This window comes from Arctopsyche grandis, chromosome 6 (assembly GCF_051622035.1).
Source record: "Arctopsyche grandis isolate Sample6627 chromosome 6, ASM5162203v2, whole genome shotgun sequence".
In the NCBI taxonomy this organism is placed as follows: domain Eukaryota; kingdom Metazoa; phylum Arthropoda; class Insecta; order Trichoptera; family Hydropsychidae; genus Arctopsyche; species Arctopsyche grandis.
In genome coordinates, this window is record NC_135360.1 from 6,825,610 (window position 1) to 6,842,310 (window position 16,701).

Here is a 16,701-nt window from a genome sequence, read left to right on the forward strand (position 1 = left end):
AAAGAACAATTCTACAATGGAATTATCTAAACTTTAAAAATATAAATGAGAGTTATAAGTGGTTACGTGCTCGCTATTTTATTATAGAAATACATGATAATATTTCTATAATATTTTTTTTTATTATCATTTTGATCTGATTTGGTCTTATATAATAGGGCTTAGCACAGCATATATTATGGTATAATCATTTTAGCACAGCACATACCGGCAACTGCACGTAACTAGCCATACGAAAAGTATTATTTGATACATTTTATATGAACACATTCATGTCTACCGTGACGTAAGCGTAGCGGCAATAGCCGACAAAATCTATTCATACTGTACAACAGTTCATGTCACCGTAACGTATCAAACAAAGCTGATTTTCTTAGGCCAATACTTACGAAATTGCGCATGTGCATATGAATATTTTCGGAAACGTCATATTGTGACAATATTTTCTCGACGATACGAAGCAATATTGCGCCATATCGTCGCGCTCTGTAATTTATATGTAAGCCGATTTTGCCTTGCACTCGTCCAAAACTTGTCTAGACGTGCTGAAACCGTGAGCTGCTGTATAGTATGAATAGAAGATGTCGTTTACGTGAGCTGATGTGCTGTGCCGTTGCCGTGAACTGCTGGATATTATTGTTACGTAGGGGTGGGTGGAGGATCCAAATGAAAGGCCAAAGTCGCTTCACAGCATTTATTGAATGATTCAGGAGGTCCACGCGCAGCCAGCGCTCGTTCCAGAATGCTCCTTGTACCAAGTGTACCTCCCTTTAAAGGGCAAGCTGCTCACTACAGCTTCCACGATCCATTTATTTATCCATTGTCTAGGCACGTACAGTTTTACAGTCTAACGCTCTTGTCAGAATTCTGAGAACTCAAGCGGAAATTGACTGAGTTCCGTTCTAGGAATACTACCGACTACTTAGAGTCCCGTTAGGCCAGTTCGGGGGTCTCCATTGTTAACCCCCGAATGCACTTCCCGGCGGCTCTTATTTCCCACGTTATTTTCACATACATATATACAAATATACCAGGAAGGCTTAACAGGTAAACCCCAAATGCGCCTTCCTGGTCCACATAATTAGTACATAGATACATGTAAATCTAAATATCTGACATCTATGGTCAATATACATATATTACAAACATCGTATTAACCTTTCCCTTACGGTGCTAAAAAATTACGCGTGCAGCAGTGATGTCGACTCAGTCGTTCTAGAAATTCGTGATTTTAAAGTCTGATAAATATGAATATTTAACCATTTTTCCTTCTATTCATGACTATAGTAATAGTCCGTATCTATATAAATTAATATATATGTATCAATATTGGTAATATACTGCTAAAAACGATCTAAAAAGCATGAAATTGAAGACGCGTGAACGACAATCCCAGAGGGCCGCCCATCTCCAAGTGAGGACGAACACTAGGCCCCCACTCCGCGACTTGCTGATCAGAAATCACGCCACATCCGCCAGAATTACGCGATGATTCAAAACCTATGCGTAAAAATATATTCAATTTTTTCATCAAATAAAATAAAATATGTTTATATGTACTTTTCATGTATTTATTTTCACAATAATAATTTTAATACACAAATACATAAATTGATAAAAAAAAATGAGAAGTAAACGTAAATAAAAAAAATACAATATTGGGCATAGCTAATTCCAAACTAAGTTCTCTAATAAATAATTTTCGTCGACTTCTGTTATTCGCCTTCCATTCTGGATATTTCTGCGCCCATAGCAAATATGCATTTAGCGCAGCTATATCCAGCATCTCCATAAAAACATTTTATCGCCGGTATCTACTGCACCTTTTGTTTTATTATAAAACATTATTATTTCCGGCTTCTTTTCTTCATGACTACTCACTTCACTGTCATGAAATTGAGTAGACAATAGCAAAACTGCTTTATTTTTTTTTTGGCACATACGAAACTAATGTCTTGGTTGATGTAAAACCAAACAAGCTACTGTGTAAAAGTCTATGTTTCGATGGTAAAAATTCTTTAGGAATTTCCCGTTTATTTTTACGTAGGGTACCAGTTAGAGTTAGCCCTTTATCTAAAAGGTTATCAGCTAATGCCACCGAAGTAAAAAAGTTGTCCGTTGTTACACCTCTATTGGTGCCATATTGCGGTTGAACTTAATCCATCACTACACGATTCCCTTGATTTATCTCTCGGCAATTATTAACCATACCTGTATATTTAATATATATGCTGTTGAAGAGTCAGCCGATACCCACATTTTTATTCCATATCTACCGGGTTTCGACTTCATATACACGCGGAATGGGCAATTGCCTCTATAGGTAGCCAAACGTTCATCCACAGTAATGTTGCAACTTGGAGAATTATTACGTTTACATTCTTCTACAAATTTATTAAAAATTGTCCTGATAGGTTCTAATTTATCAGACGACACGTGTATTCTTTCTTGTCTGGTTTCTTTGTCGTCAAAACGAATTTGACTGAATATTGTGATGAACCTATCCCGAGACATAGATGCCGTAAAAAATGGTTGGCAAAAAGCGCTGTCATTAGACCACAATTCATTAAAGCTTAATTTTCGGGTCCTATTTCTGCCAGACGCAAGCATTATTCAAATGAATGCAAGCAATTCTTCTGCCAATATCGGCTCGATAATTTTCGTGGATGTACGATGTAACTGACGATTCGTTTGTTCACATATTTCTCTCACCATATTTGAATTTATAAACAAAGAGAACATTTCTCTAATAGTATTTACAGTAGTGCTACCATTTATAAGTCCTGAATTTTCGGTAACAATATTGCACTCTCTACGTCTTGAGGATGATGGTGGTAATGAATTCCATTGAAATCCATGATTCGATGTAAACACTTCTTCGTCTTCATTTTCACTGGCCTCTAATTCCGAATCTGTATCTTCCATATCTTCAATAAAATCTTCCGTATCAGTAAAATAATCATTTATTTCAAAATCGAGATCGCTATCATGTTCCTCTTCATTCATCAAATTTCTTTCAGCCATTTTTTTCAAAAATTAAAATTGTCTTTGAAAATATAAATATAATATACAATGTAGCATAGCAAATTAAAAAAAAAATAACATTAAATAATTATTACCGTATTTACAATATAATAATCAAGAAACACAAATAAAGTGCTGGTCCACACGGTACAAAAAAGCTCCGAAACGAAAAAAACAACACGCGCGCACCGAGAACGGGACACGACTGAAGGAAAAAACGTAATAACACACACTGCATTTGCGCATTATGCCCGATTCTTCGATAAAATATTTTTTTCTGTTGCGTCAGATAAATACGTGTATATTATAATAATTCTATCTAATACATTAATGTATTGCTGAGGAATACCCAAAATATGAACTCTGTATTTAGTATATTTAAAGAGATATTCATACAATTAGAGTAAATGTCGACTATGTTTCTATCACCGGTAAGGAAAGGTTAATACGATAAATAACGATGAATAACTTTCATGTAACAATACGAATTTTATATTCGATAAACAACCACAGAGATATCTATGGTGAGCAATATGGTGAAACCTAAGATATAACAATAACTAAAGGTTCGCGTAAAGGTAAACAGAAAATTGGGAAGGAAACGCCAATTTTACAGGAATCGTTTCAATGAAAATCAGAAAAATTGGCAAATTCTGATAAGAAACGATCGACCTAGACAAATCGAGGTCTGGCCAACAACGAGACTTAGCGGGGAATCGAACTCGTAACATCAAGTACGAAATAATTCAACATTCCCCACTAGACCACGCTGCTGGTTATAATATGAATAGAGCTTTTTTAAGCAAGCGATCGTGTTATAGAAAAACGTGTTGCGAGGAATCGTTTTATGGGGGACAAAGACGGCCACTTTGCGTACATTTATATATATTATTGTAGCGAATGCTAAAAGAAGCCACCGTTATAATTGGTTTTCGTGGATTATGTATCTCCAGGCTAAGTGCAAGTAGGCTGTACAGACTCCAGGGATGTTCAACTCGAGAGCACCCCGGAAGTCGGTTTTGTAGAAGCTCGTGGTAAGCGTGGGCGGGGCTGGTTTCCTCAAGGTGCCTTCCTTCGTCGTCGGTGGTCTGGTCTCTGCTGATGTCGGCTGCTCTGCTATGTCCCTTTCTCCTTCGTAATGTGCGTGGGATGCGTGATGTGGAAAAAGGGGGGAAATTGTAATAATGAAAACAGGTTATAATTCTGTTTGTATGGTGACTGTATTTTATATATGTATAAATACAGAGAATAAGCAGGGGGGGGGGGGGGTCCGTCGTGAAATTAGCGCGCACGTGTTCGAGAGGTTATGATAACCTCACTCCTCACGTGACTACGTGATCTGACTTCGACGAAGAAAGACCAGGATTTCCTCACTTCTCACCGGACGTATACTGAAGCTGTACTTCCAGTATCGTCTGCCGATCCAGGCTGAGCTGATCGGGACTCGGTGGTGGGAACAAACTCGGTAGCGAACAGAGATGTTCACTCGACCGAAGCGGAAAACGAATAGGGGGCGGGTACGCGCGCTCGGCGCCGATCTCCCTCCAAAACGGCTCCTTTGGTCGTAACGCCACGAAAGCTGACCATGAAGACTTGGTCGGAACATACTCCCCCCGTTGGAAGTCAGAGGATCGAATTCCAAAACAAACAAGAATTAATGGTGCACAAGCGACTAATGAAATACACAAAAACCAAGCAAATAAGCAAAAAAATAACAACAAAATAACCCAATCAGCAAACAAAATAACATTAGTCCACCGTCAGTTTCCCATCCTACATAAGCAGCTGACTAAGCCGGCAAGAAACAAACAAAAAATAGACAAACAAACAACCAAAACACCAACAAATAACCAACACCAATGCTAGGTAACAATATTGTTCAACCGTTATATGTCCCAATCTATACTGATAGCTCCATTACAAAGCACCAATCAAACCAACAAGAGAAGCATAAAAGAAAAGCAACTCAAAAACTTAAGTTAAAACACATAAACTGAATCCACAACACAGATACAAACAACGCGCCAACTTTAATGTGGGACGTTATGAACGCTCGCCACACCGTTGCACAAATTCACTGAGTGCTGCTCGACTGGCAGTCGAGCTACTCGCCGGACTGCTCGCTTGGTGTTGCTGATGGATGAGTAGTAGGACCTACTCCTGTGCCCCTGTCTGCCTGGGGCCGCTGCTGCATGTGCTGGTGTGGTAGCACCCTCGCTCCGGGTTGATCGACCAGATCCTCCTGCTGTTGCGCAACTAGTGGTGCGCCAACTAGGAACTGGCCAGGAGTTATGGGAGCTAGGTTGGGAAGGTCGAAAGATGTGAGGGTTAAAGGGCGCGGGTACATTGCGCTTCGGCAAGCGGAATCTTCGTTCCGCGTAAATACGCGATTCGTCCAGGGGACGCGTAACTGTCTTGACTGGACGTCTCGCGCCAAAACAAGATAACGGATCACGACCCGTTGTGTGATGGCAATTCCGAGAATCGCTTGAAACTGTGGGCGCTTCTAGAGAGCCGCCCAATATCCAGCCGAAAGCTGTATTCATCATCGCGATGCGTCCTCCTCTGTCACCGCGTGACTTGGAGGGAACTAAAATGGTACGTTTGCCATTGCGTAACATCGCATGATAGGCGTCGCTGCCTATTACCATATCCACTGTACCGGGAATATCGAATGACGGATCGGCAAGGGGGAGATGAAGCGGCAAATGGCTCCGAATCTCGGACACGTTGCGCGATGGAAGTTGATTCGCGATCTCGGGCATGATTGCGCAATCGAGATCAACACTGGAGCCCTGATTGGGGATGCGCGGTAGAATTCGAATTACCGCGCCACTAGTAATGGACGTCCTATTTGAACCTATTCCTACCAGGTTGACGTCCATCCTTTTCGACTTTAAGGCGAGTCGCCTTCTTAAGTCTTCAGAGATGAGGTTGAGTTCGGAGCCGTTATCTAACAATGCTCGAACCTTGTGCGAACGCCCATCTCCGCCGCGAACTTGTACTTCCACGGTGGATAACAGGACAGTTCGGGCGTGAGAAGGCGATACGCGTCTCACCGAGTGTAAAACCAACGATGATTTTACGGGTTTGGCGTTCTCTGATTTCTTGGGGCTCCGATAATGTTTGGCCTTATTTGAAGGCGAAGTTTGGTATGGAGTTGAGTCATGTAACATGGTGTGATGGGCATGACCGCATTTGAAGCATCTCTGCTTTGTTTGGCACGCGTGAACTATGTGCCCTGGCCTCAAGCAGTTGAGACATAGTCGACGTTTTATGGCGTTCGACCTACGCTCATCACCGCTCATTTGGCGGAATGATGGACACGCTAGCAGAGAATGACTTCCGCTGCAACTGATGCAGGAAGGGCGTTCCCTCCTCACATGCAGAACTGCTGCCTTCGGATTCGTAATGGTTCTTGGTCGAGGATTCGACTCGCCTTTTAAGACGAAGTCGGCATTTTCCATCGATTGGCACTGGCACGTTAGAAAATGCATTATTTTGCTAAACGTGCAGTCTTCATACTTGGGAGTCTGAAGCTCCCATTGCAGAAGTGTACTCCGGTCGAGTTTTCTGGTGATAAACATCACCAGAATCTCGTTCCAGGTCTCGACCCGGACGCCCAAGTTAACGAGCGCACGTACATGCATGTTGGCATCATCTATGAGACGACGCAGACTGACGTGATTGTTGCTCACGACTGGCTCGGCTTCAAGCAATGCCTGAAGGTGATACTGAACAACAATTTTTTTGTTGTTATAGCGTTGATCCAAAATGGACCACGCGCTCGTAAATGAATTTGAAGCTAATTCCAAGCCGTCAACTAAACGTTGGGGCTCTCCTTTTAGGCTTCCTAGTAAGTATTGGAACCGAGCGATTTGCGAACTCTCGCCGGCCATAGCGGCCAAGAAGCGTTGTGAAAAAAGCGGCCAATTTTGGACGTTGCCTTCGAAGGTGGGCAACTCCAAACGGGGCAATTTTATTGCCGAATTTGATTGCGGTACAGGTGACATTGTGAGGTTAGCGCCATCTAACGGTGAAGCGCTCAATTGCGGCTCACGCAAATTGATTGCTTCGGTGCATCGCACGAAGGCGGCCATATGCTCCCTATCAAATAGGTCCACGACGGATTCGGAGGCCTGCGCCTCTTCTTGGTCCAGCTCGTTTATCTGAGCTTGGATCGCTTCGAATTCAGACAGTAATGGTCTGATTGTTTCGAGCCTGATTCTGAGCTCGAAGATGCTCAGATCGTCCCCCAATTGATTCGCGTTTCTCGTTAACCGAGCGCGAATTCTTTTCCGCGTATTTTTAAGCGTACTCAAAGACGCCATTATTGAAATGCGACGAAATCAAACAAAGGAAAAAATGGACGCGGGAAAAAACAAAATGGACGTTGACGACCAAAAAAAATAGCAACAACAACAGAAAAATGCTAATTACGACCAACCTGGATTCGACGACGTTGGAAGACCAGCTCTGAAGACATACGGAATCGAAGGACCAAATGTACAGACTCCAGGGATGTTCAACTCGAGAGCACCCCGGAAGTCGGTTTTGTAGAAGCTCGTGGTAAGCGTGGGCGGGGCTGGTTTCCTCAAGGTGCCTTCCTTCGTCGTCGGTGGTCTGGTCTCTGCTGATGTCGGCTGCTCTGCTATGTCCCTTTCTCCTTCGTAATGTGCGTGGGATGCGTGATGTGGAAAAAGGGGGGAAATTGTAATAATGAAAACAGGTTATAATTCTGTTTGTATGGTGACTGTATTTTATATATGTATAAATACAGAGAATAAGCAGGGGGGGGGGGGGGTCCGTCGTGAAATTAGCGCGCACGTGTTCGAGAGGTTATGATAACCTCACTCCTCACGTGACTACGTGATCTGACTTCGACGAAGAAAGACCAGGATTTCCTCACTTCTCACCGGACGTATACTGAAGCTGTACTTCCAGTATCGTCTGCCGATCCAGGCTGAGCTGATCGGGACTCGGTGGTGGGAACAAACTCGGTAGCGAACAGAGATGTTCACTCGACCGAAGCGGAAAACGAATAGGGGGCGGGTACGCGCGCTCGGCGCCGATCTCCCTCCAAAACGGCTCCTTTGGTCGTAACGCCACGAAAGCTGACCATGAAGACTTGGTCGGAACATAGGCTAAACAATGACCACCGAATTGGCTTAGTAAAGGCACCCAGTCCCTTCTCAGAACTGACAGCGATAGCGTGGGACTGGGTGTCGTGGGAATACATATCCGGGTACACGCCTAAACAATAGGGAAGTAACCAGACGTCGAAGATTCCCTGAGCGACCTGTCCTTTATAAGGAGGTACTTAGACCATATCAAGACATTCTGGACGGAGCACTGGCGGTGCGTGTACCTCCTTAATCACCAATAAATGCTGTAACACGACTTTGGCCTTTTACTTGGATCCTCCACCCACCCCTACACAACATTATTTTGTTTTTGAATGTATTTTACCAATATTTCAGGATGTAAGAAGGTATTATAAAAATAAATTCGCAACAGAAAATGATTGAAATCCCTTTATTTATTACAAAACCGTAAAAACATACAAACAGTTATAAAAAAATGTTAATAAAGGCACTCTAAACAATATGAACGGTACATTGATCTTATTTATTATAATATACGTCTACACAAAACGTACGTAGTAAAATCAGTCTTATCAAAAGTATTAGTACATATAAAAAAAATTAAATCATGCGTTTACAATTTCCTTTTTGTATATAAGCGAAAAATAGTGCACCTACAAATATATGATTATTATCATAATTAATTTTTAATATATATTATATATATAAATTTTAAATTGACAAGGGATTGTTCGTGGGGATATCTCGCCGCAAACGTTCAATGCTTTTTGGTATTATTCCTACAACTAAAACAGTATAAACAGCATCCACTGTTTAAAATACTTGGCATGAGATTTAATATTATAATAATATAATAAATATAAAATACATCCAAAATTTGAACGTGTAAAATGTTATAAAAAAACTACGCATCATATTTATGTATATTCTCATAAGAATATTTTTTGACACATGCTACATAAATTAAGTAAATATTATTACATAATAAATTACGTACACTAAAACTGTATTGTAAAATGATCCAAATATTATTCAACTTGCAAAAATAGTGTCTATATCCATACAAAGTACATCAAAATAATACTAAAACTGAACAAACACACTTGATAGAAAATATTTTCAATTAAAATATATGCAAACGGTTAATTTGAGTTAAAATTTTAAAACAAACAAAAAACATTACACAATTAACAAACGATAAAAATCTACGAAGTATTAAGTTTTATGGCATAAATCCGTCAATCAACACCTTTATTATATGAATTTAAAAAAAACCTTACAATATAAGGCAACGTCACACTTTTTGCTTCATGAAAGGCATCGCAAGCGAACTTCAAAACTGCATAAGTTGATTTAATATATTTATACGTATGTATATAAAATGAGTATCAATACTAAGCACACAAACTAATGCACATGTGTATATAAAAATTTGTATATTTCGATTCATTGCATCGTCGGAAGACACAGTTCTGTGTTTACTATATAATATTATTATTATATATATATATATATAAGATTCATATATGGGAAGCTCAAAGCGGCAGCGACTTTAAACCTACAAAAAAATTAATAATTTAGCACTGTAAGTACATTGATCGTTTTAGTTTTGTGCTAATTCAAAGTGATCACAGAGTATGAGTAGATCCATACGATACAACCGAGATTATTATTGCTATTCGTTACTAAGTTAGTACCGCTGAGGAGTGCCAGGTCGTGACACGACCCATCAACTAACTCTAATTAACATTCCTAAGATAACAGTATTAAGACGAATAATAAATTATTATTCTAAAGTTGATGGGATTTGAATTGCAATTTCTTTTCAGCCGCAGTTTGACTCTGGCTTGGAAAGAAGCCCCACAAACTTTTCGTTTTTCAACCAACTGAAACACATACGTAGATGTAGTATTGCAATAATGATGCAATAGTTTCACAAAAATATGTCATTTGTTACTGTATTAAGGTTGGATCGATTTTGCAAAATTACTTTTAATACACGTCACTCGTAAAGAAAAAGGTTCCGGTTGACGGAAAAGGCTAAATGTGCTAAATTCCACATACACAATACAACTAGTGAAAGTACCCAGTTCAGTTTACATTTCGTTCGTTCGTGAACATATTAGTTTGTTCATACACGAACCAATCTGGCAAGTTATAGTGTAAACAAAAGAACAAATTGACAAACGGACTAGTTCGTTCATGCACAAACTATAAGGCATAAGTTTAAGTATTCTCAAATTGTTTGTCCCATCCTCTATGTATGCATGCTTACTCTGGATTGCAATATTTTAAAAATATCGGAAACGGAAATCATAACAACGTTATAATGCGACTTCCATGGGATTTCTCTTTTGAATATTTGGCGTTTTAACATCTCAAAGGTTTGAAGATATCTTTTAATTGTCAAAAACCAACAGTTCGTGTATCAATAAACTAGTATATTCATGAACGAACCGGAGTGAAGACTTGAACTGTAACAGATATATCAAATTCACGTCGACGGATTACTAAATTTCTATTTTGATGAAATTCTAATTGCATCATTATCAAGGTATCAATACAATAATCATTACAGTGCGTTTAAAAACGTGTATACAAAACATTATGGAGATTCATCAAGCGGATTTTTCGCTTATTAAAAATATTTAAATACATAAACAGACCAACTTTCTATTATCTGCACTTATTGCTTATATATATAGTATACACACTTACACTAAGATATACAAATACACGGTAGTTACATGAATGGCCTCTAGGTGTCGCAAAAACTGTAATAGTAAAGTGACAGTACGCAATCAGTGATTGACGTTACTAAAAATCATAGATATTGTATGTCTATGAATTTCACATATGCTCTGGCGGAGGCCAGTATTGCCTTATTAGAGAAATAGGTTTGTAACTATCGATATTATTCGATGGTTCGATACTGTTATGTACTTTACTTCAACTGATTGCGACACCTAGAGGCCATTCATGTAACTGCCATGTATTTGAGTAAGTGTGTATACTCGATGCTGAGATGCGCCCGTATAACCAATAAGTACCCTTTCCTCTTTATATATCTGTATACGTAGATACAACTGAAAAGATATTACAATTAGAGACTCACCCTCATATTACAGAATAATTAATATAAAAAATACAAAATTACATTCAACTTCGTTTACCAAGAAACTGTGGAGGTTTACATCATAGGTCTAATTTTCGACACTTTGTGTATAAAAACTTCAATATACATTAGAATAATAGACGTTATAAAAAGTCACACGTCACATTCATATTTTCTATATAACATGCAATAATGTATATGTTACAGTCGAAGTGTATTTTTAGTTGTAATATATTCTATCTGGCGTTTTAGGTCATTCATATCAGAATACAATTCAAGTAGTAAACTCTAAAAGCGCAAATAAACTTTCAACAATGTGCGCCAGTTGAAATATAACAGTTGAATTTTGAGAGCTTTTACGTTTTTAAGAATGCTTTAGAATTCAATAATGCGTTAATATATGCTAGGTATTACGAATAAAGGATTATCGTTCAAAACATAAATGTGACTTTCCAACTCAGTTTACTAGTCGTAGAGTGACGTTTTCACGAAAACCTAGCCTTTCCGTCTAACCTGATACAAAGTTATAATTGAACTGTATTTTCAGTCGTAGTATATTGTGACTAGTTGGAATGTAATTCGCCATATGAATCAACTTAGGTGGGTTAGACGGAATATATTACAACAAGTCAAAATATATTACAACTGAAAATACACTTTAACTATAACGGTAGTTGGTACCAGGTTAGTTTGAATATATGTATTCTAACTAGTCAAAATACATTACAACTGGAAGATACGCAACAACTGTAAAATATATATAATGTATAATATTCCTTTATTTTTTTTTGTTTTACTTTGGGCGATTTGAAAGTTACGTTGTACATATGTGAGATTTCTTACATCCCGGATACCAAATCTTGTATCCACAATACCTCGGCAAACGAAAGAAATTGCAGTTTAGACTTGTGCAATGTCGACGGAATCAGCGAGCATAGCAGCAGCTCTGGCCACGTCCCACTCGCATCCGTCCAACGCCACGGAGCACTCGTACAGCGTGGGACTATCGAGCCCCATAAGCTTCAGCTTGGCTAGTTTGATGGCGCGGTGAACGTTCCAAGAGGCGAAGTCCAAAGCCGACAGACACGCCTCAGGCGAGACCTGTTGATTCAGCACCTTACACATGATCCGGACCTCGTCTGAATCGGTGCCTCGCTGCCGGCCGCACGGCTTCTGATCGGCGAACTCGAGTAAATCTTCAACCGACACTCGATCGGGAGAATTCTTCATGAGATTATTCGTCTCCAGCGGATCGCCCACTTTCAGATCATCCTTCGTCGTGGGAAACAAGCAAAGTTCCGGATATTGCAACGGCTTCGTATCTTGAGTGAACGGTGACGGCTTGGCTTCGAATGCTATAAACGGTCGCAGCGAAGAGTTCGGACTCTCGTCGATGAAATCCAACTCGACGTTGTCATTTAACGACAACGCAAACCCTTCCCTGTTCCCGGTCTTCATCAGATTGTGTTTGCCGCCGAACGGAACGTCCAGGGAATTGTCCACGTTAGATTTGGAACAACCTTCAAAGTCGAAATTGTTTGTCAAGCCGTCGCAACAATCAGCCGAGTTAAAGTCGGTCTCGATTTGAGCTTCGAAGTTGAGAGACGGAGTATCGAACGGATTGAGACTAGTCGTAGGAAAGTTGTTTGTTACATTCTCATACTGATTCGCAGCGAAGATGTTACGTTCGGAGATTTTATCCTCAACGTTTGGTGTCACAATCTTAGACGTGTTTACTTCGAAAGTGAACACATCGTGCGACGGAGCCGGAGCATGCAGAATCAGCGGATGTTTACGTGTGTGTCTTTTACCAACGTCTGTATGCTTCGAAGGATCTTTCGGCGGCAAAGGCAACGGGTTCACATTCTTGACGGTGTTCCTAATAGGCGAGGCCGTATCTGGTGTGTCTATAGATATCAACTTGTCGCTGCAGTGATGATGCTTTCCGAAGGTTTCCATCTCGAAATGCGAGTGGCTGTTTTGCATCGCTTCTATATGCTTGTTTTTGATCTTCATCAAAGTCGTTTCCAATTGGCACGGTTGCTCAATGAGACTTTTATACGCGAGTTTGCTCTCTTCGGTGAGGCTTGTTTGAATATCCGGTACGCTTTGAGCCTCTTGGCTGAAGTTTCGCTTTTCCATTTTGACGTCGGATTCTTTTATAGTGCCGTTTCTAGAGTGGCTGCCGCTCGAGTGTCCACCGAGCGGGAAACGAAATGAGAATTTAGAGCGTTCAGCAGGCGATGTTGGAGTACGGGGCGGTTCTTCCTGCTCCAAATCAGTCATCGACTTCACAGTGATCTTGTTGGCGAGGGCTATAGCCGAGTCTAGCGTGCGTGAATCATGAGCCGATATAGGTTTGACTGTTTGCTTCTTTTTAGACGTCAACGAAGAGTGCGCCAGCTTCGAATTCAGCTCCGTAAGTTCGTTGCGGTGATTAGTGTTGATGAAATCTTGATTGTTAGAAGTGGATTTAGACTCGCCATAGCTTCTAAACATCATTTCCATTTCGTCCAGAAGCGACTGACCGAAATCGGACGCCCTTTGATCCTCGTCATCGGATATCTCTTGGTAATTATGCAACTGGACATCGGACTCGTCATCGACCACCTCATTAGACTTGCAAACGTCCAAGCTCTGACTAGACGCTTTTGAATTAGACAAAAACGGTTCATCGGCGTTTCTACCATCCTTCTTTTTGCCCCATTTGAATATCCGCTTTTGCAACGGGAACGTTTCAAACGTGAAATTATGGCCGTTATTACGATCGTCGATATTACCATACTCTCTAATGTCTTCTACATCGGCCGTCGGTATATCGGTGACATTTATGGTATTCGGTTTGATTGTCTCTCGTAATAGAATCGAATTATTACCGGTGAGGTGAGACGGCGAGTTCGGATTGATCAGTGGAGTCTGTTCCAAATCCTCCGACGGCTTATACGGCGTTACAACTTGTCTGGGCAACTTATTGTATTCCAAGAATGAAACGTCGCCAAAGTAAGCGCCGTCCAAACCGATATGTCCGGTGTGTTTGACTTCGCCTTGCGGCGCTGATATCATATCGCTACGGAGCTTCCGGCGAGTGATCGTTGAACGTTCCTTATCGTTTCGAATCAAAGAACTACGCAAACCCGACCCGATCAATTCATTAGATGGTGAGTATGAAGTTTTAGTACCGGCCGATGGGAGACTAGCTCCTAGATATGATACAGTGTTCAACGGATTGAACAATCCAGTCGAGCCATTGTTCAACGAGCCCTTCCATTGAGTCACCGATGTGCTCTTATCGAGCACGGTGATAACATCGCCGATTCTATAATGCAACTGGTCTGATTTTTTATTCGACGCGTCAAAGTTGCTCGAAGCGGCGGCTTGAACCTGTTCCGGTTTACAATCGGGCAATATCGAAACAAGCTCGGAGAACTTCGGCCTCTTGGTCGGCTCATGATTCCAACACTTCATCATCAGCGCGTAATACTCCTTCGGACAGCACTCGGGCGGTTCCAAGCGTTGACAATTCGGCGTATCAATAGCCACAAGAATCTGATGGCCGGAAAAAGCAGCCCACGGTTGAAAACCATACGAGAACATTTCCCATAGAGTGACGGCGAAAGCCCACACATCACTACTAGACGTGAATTTTAAATAGCTTATACACTCTGGGGCGCACCAAGCGATCGGCAGTTTGAGATTAACATTGAAATTAGTCTGATAGTAATCCTTTCCGGCACCGAGAGCCCTCGACAAACCAAAATCAGAGACTTTAACTTTATTCTTAGTGAATACTAAGATATTGCGTGCAGCCAAATCTCGGTGTATCAACCGTTTATTTTCCAAATAGGCCATCCCTTCGCATATTTGCAAAGCAAAGTCGCATAAAGTCAATACGGGGAAGCTCGTTCTTAGAGCGACTTCTTTCAAGCATTCGAGGAGTGAACGCAGAGGTGCCAGTTCAGTGACGAGCATCAACGAATCCGGATGGAGTACAACGCCGTACAATCTAACGATGCTTTTATGTTCGATTCCATGCATGATGGCAGCTTCTTTTAAAAATTCCATGGCGTTGGTGTGCATCTGCTCCCGGTAGAGGCATTTGATTGCAACTTGAATTCCGTGAGCGCCGTTGGTCCACACGCCTTGTTGCACTACGCCGAACTCACCCGTGCCTAATTCTTTATTGACAGTTATATTTTCAGCTGGTATGATGTGTTTATTAGCAACCTTGTTCAAGGTGTCGGATGTCGAGTTGGTTTTGGCATCGGGTGATTTATCCTCGGAAGAGAGCGAAGACGTCGATAGATCGTCTCGTTTGGTTGGTCCGAGTAGGCGTTTGATTTTCGACAGATAGTTTTGACTGTAATACTTGGCGTAGAACTTCTTGAGACGTCTCTGTTCAGGCCGGGACATACCCAGTTGATTGAGATCCTCGTCAGTGACATACTTGAGTTGGGACGTCTTCTGTATCTTGAGGTCGCTCTTGAAAGAGTCGTAGTACTGCTGGAGTTCGGCCTCGTTTAAGAACTCAAACAGGCCTATGCCATTCTCCATGTTTCCGGTTATATGTATATATATATATTTATATATACAATAGGTTATTTAAAGTACATAAGCTTATGGACGGTGTATTCGTATGTTAAATGGATGATACGTTGATCCCGGTTGAGGTTCTGGAGTGGACGATCATGGTATGTCAATCTGTGTTGTTGTTATTGGGATTCTTACGGGCAGCTGTCAAAACACTGGGCCACCATGTTGGCGCGCTGCTGTCTGAATGTCAAACTCGGGGACGTGTCAATATCAATTTTTACTGGGTGGAAATTCAGCGAGATATACATTGCACGAAAGGTTGAGAATGCTTGAATAATATTGTGCGTAAAATTCAAAGGTCGCTAGACGTGATATTTCGGCCATTGTCTATAATGTTATACAACTGTTTTTTAGAATATATTTGGAAGAGAAAGCAGGAGGCGTTTGAAAATATACGACTTGATTTTTTTCCTCGTTTTTGTTTCTCTATATGTAAGACTTTTTCGAGATATAAATAGTTTCACTAACATATGGGCAACGAATGGGATAACTTTCTAATACGGAATGGTGCGGTTCCCGGAAGAATGCACTGAATTACACGGAATAGTGGCGCAGTTTCGAAAAATCCTAATTTTACGTTAAAAGTTACGCAATGGAATTCCATAAAAAAGGGTTAGAACCCTCGGATAACATATAAATACCCCTTGGCGCTGTTTTGTTCCAAGGGGTATTTATGTTCTTGAGCATCTTTGAAAGATTGAATGTCTCGAGAGTGCGAAATTCAAAATATGCGAAATTTAAGTCAAGTCACTCAATTTTTAACGAATCCTACTCTGCAGCACGAGAAAAATACATTTTCTATACTCCATTGAGCATACGAAAATCGATGCCCACTTGAATTTTAGCCTCTCCTTATCGAACTTTTAT

General features: G+C 40.8%; 1 protein-coding gene and 1 long non-coding RNA gene across 2 annotated transcripts; one reads left to right on the forward strand and one right to left on the reverse strand.

The window, feature by feature from the left end:
• Positions 1-164: 164 nt before the first annotated feature.
• LOC143912828 (uncharacterized) lies at positions 165-8,623 on the forward strand. The gene is made up of 3 exons (XR_013260661.1): positions 165-1,150; positions 3,466-3,995; positions 8,168-8,623. It is a non-coding gene; the product is annotated as an uncharacterized LOC143912828 (long non-coding RNA).
• Positions 8,624-12,045: 3,422 nt separating this feature from the next.
• Ack-like (activated Cdc42 kinase-like) lies at positions 12,046-15,795 on the reverse strand. Its single transcript, XM_077433128.1, has one exon. The coding sequence runs from the start codon at positions 15,793-15,795 to the stop codon at positions 12,145-12,147; it is 3,651 nt and encodes a 1,216-aa protein (XP_077289254.1). The 3' UTR covers positions 12,046-12,144.
• Between the last annotated feature and the right edge of the window lie 906 nt (positions 15,796-16,701).

Bases quoted from the DNA above. Each gene is read 5' to 3' on its own strand.
- Ack-like (XM_077433128.1), bottom strand. From the start codon at position 15,795: ATGGAGAATGGCATAGGCCTGTTTGAGTTCTTAAACGAGGCCGAACTC.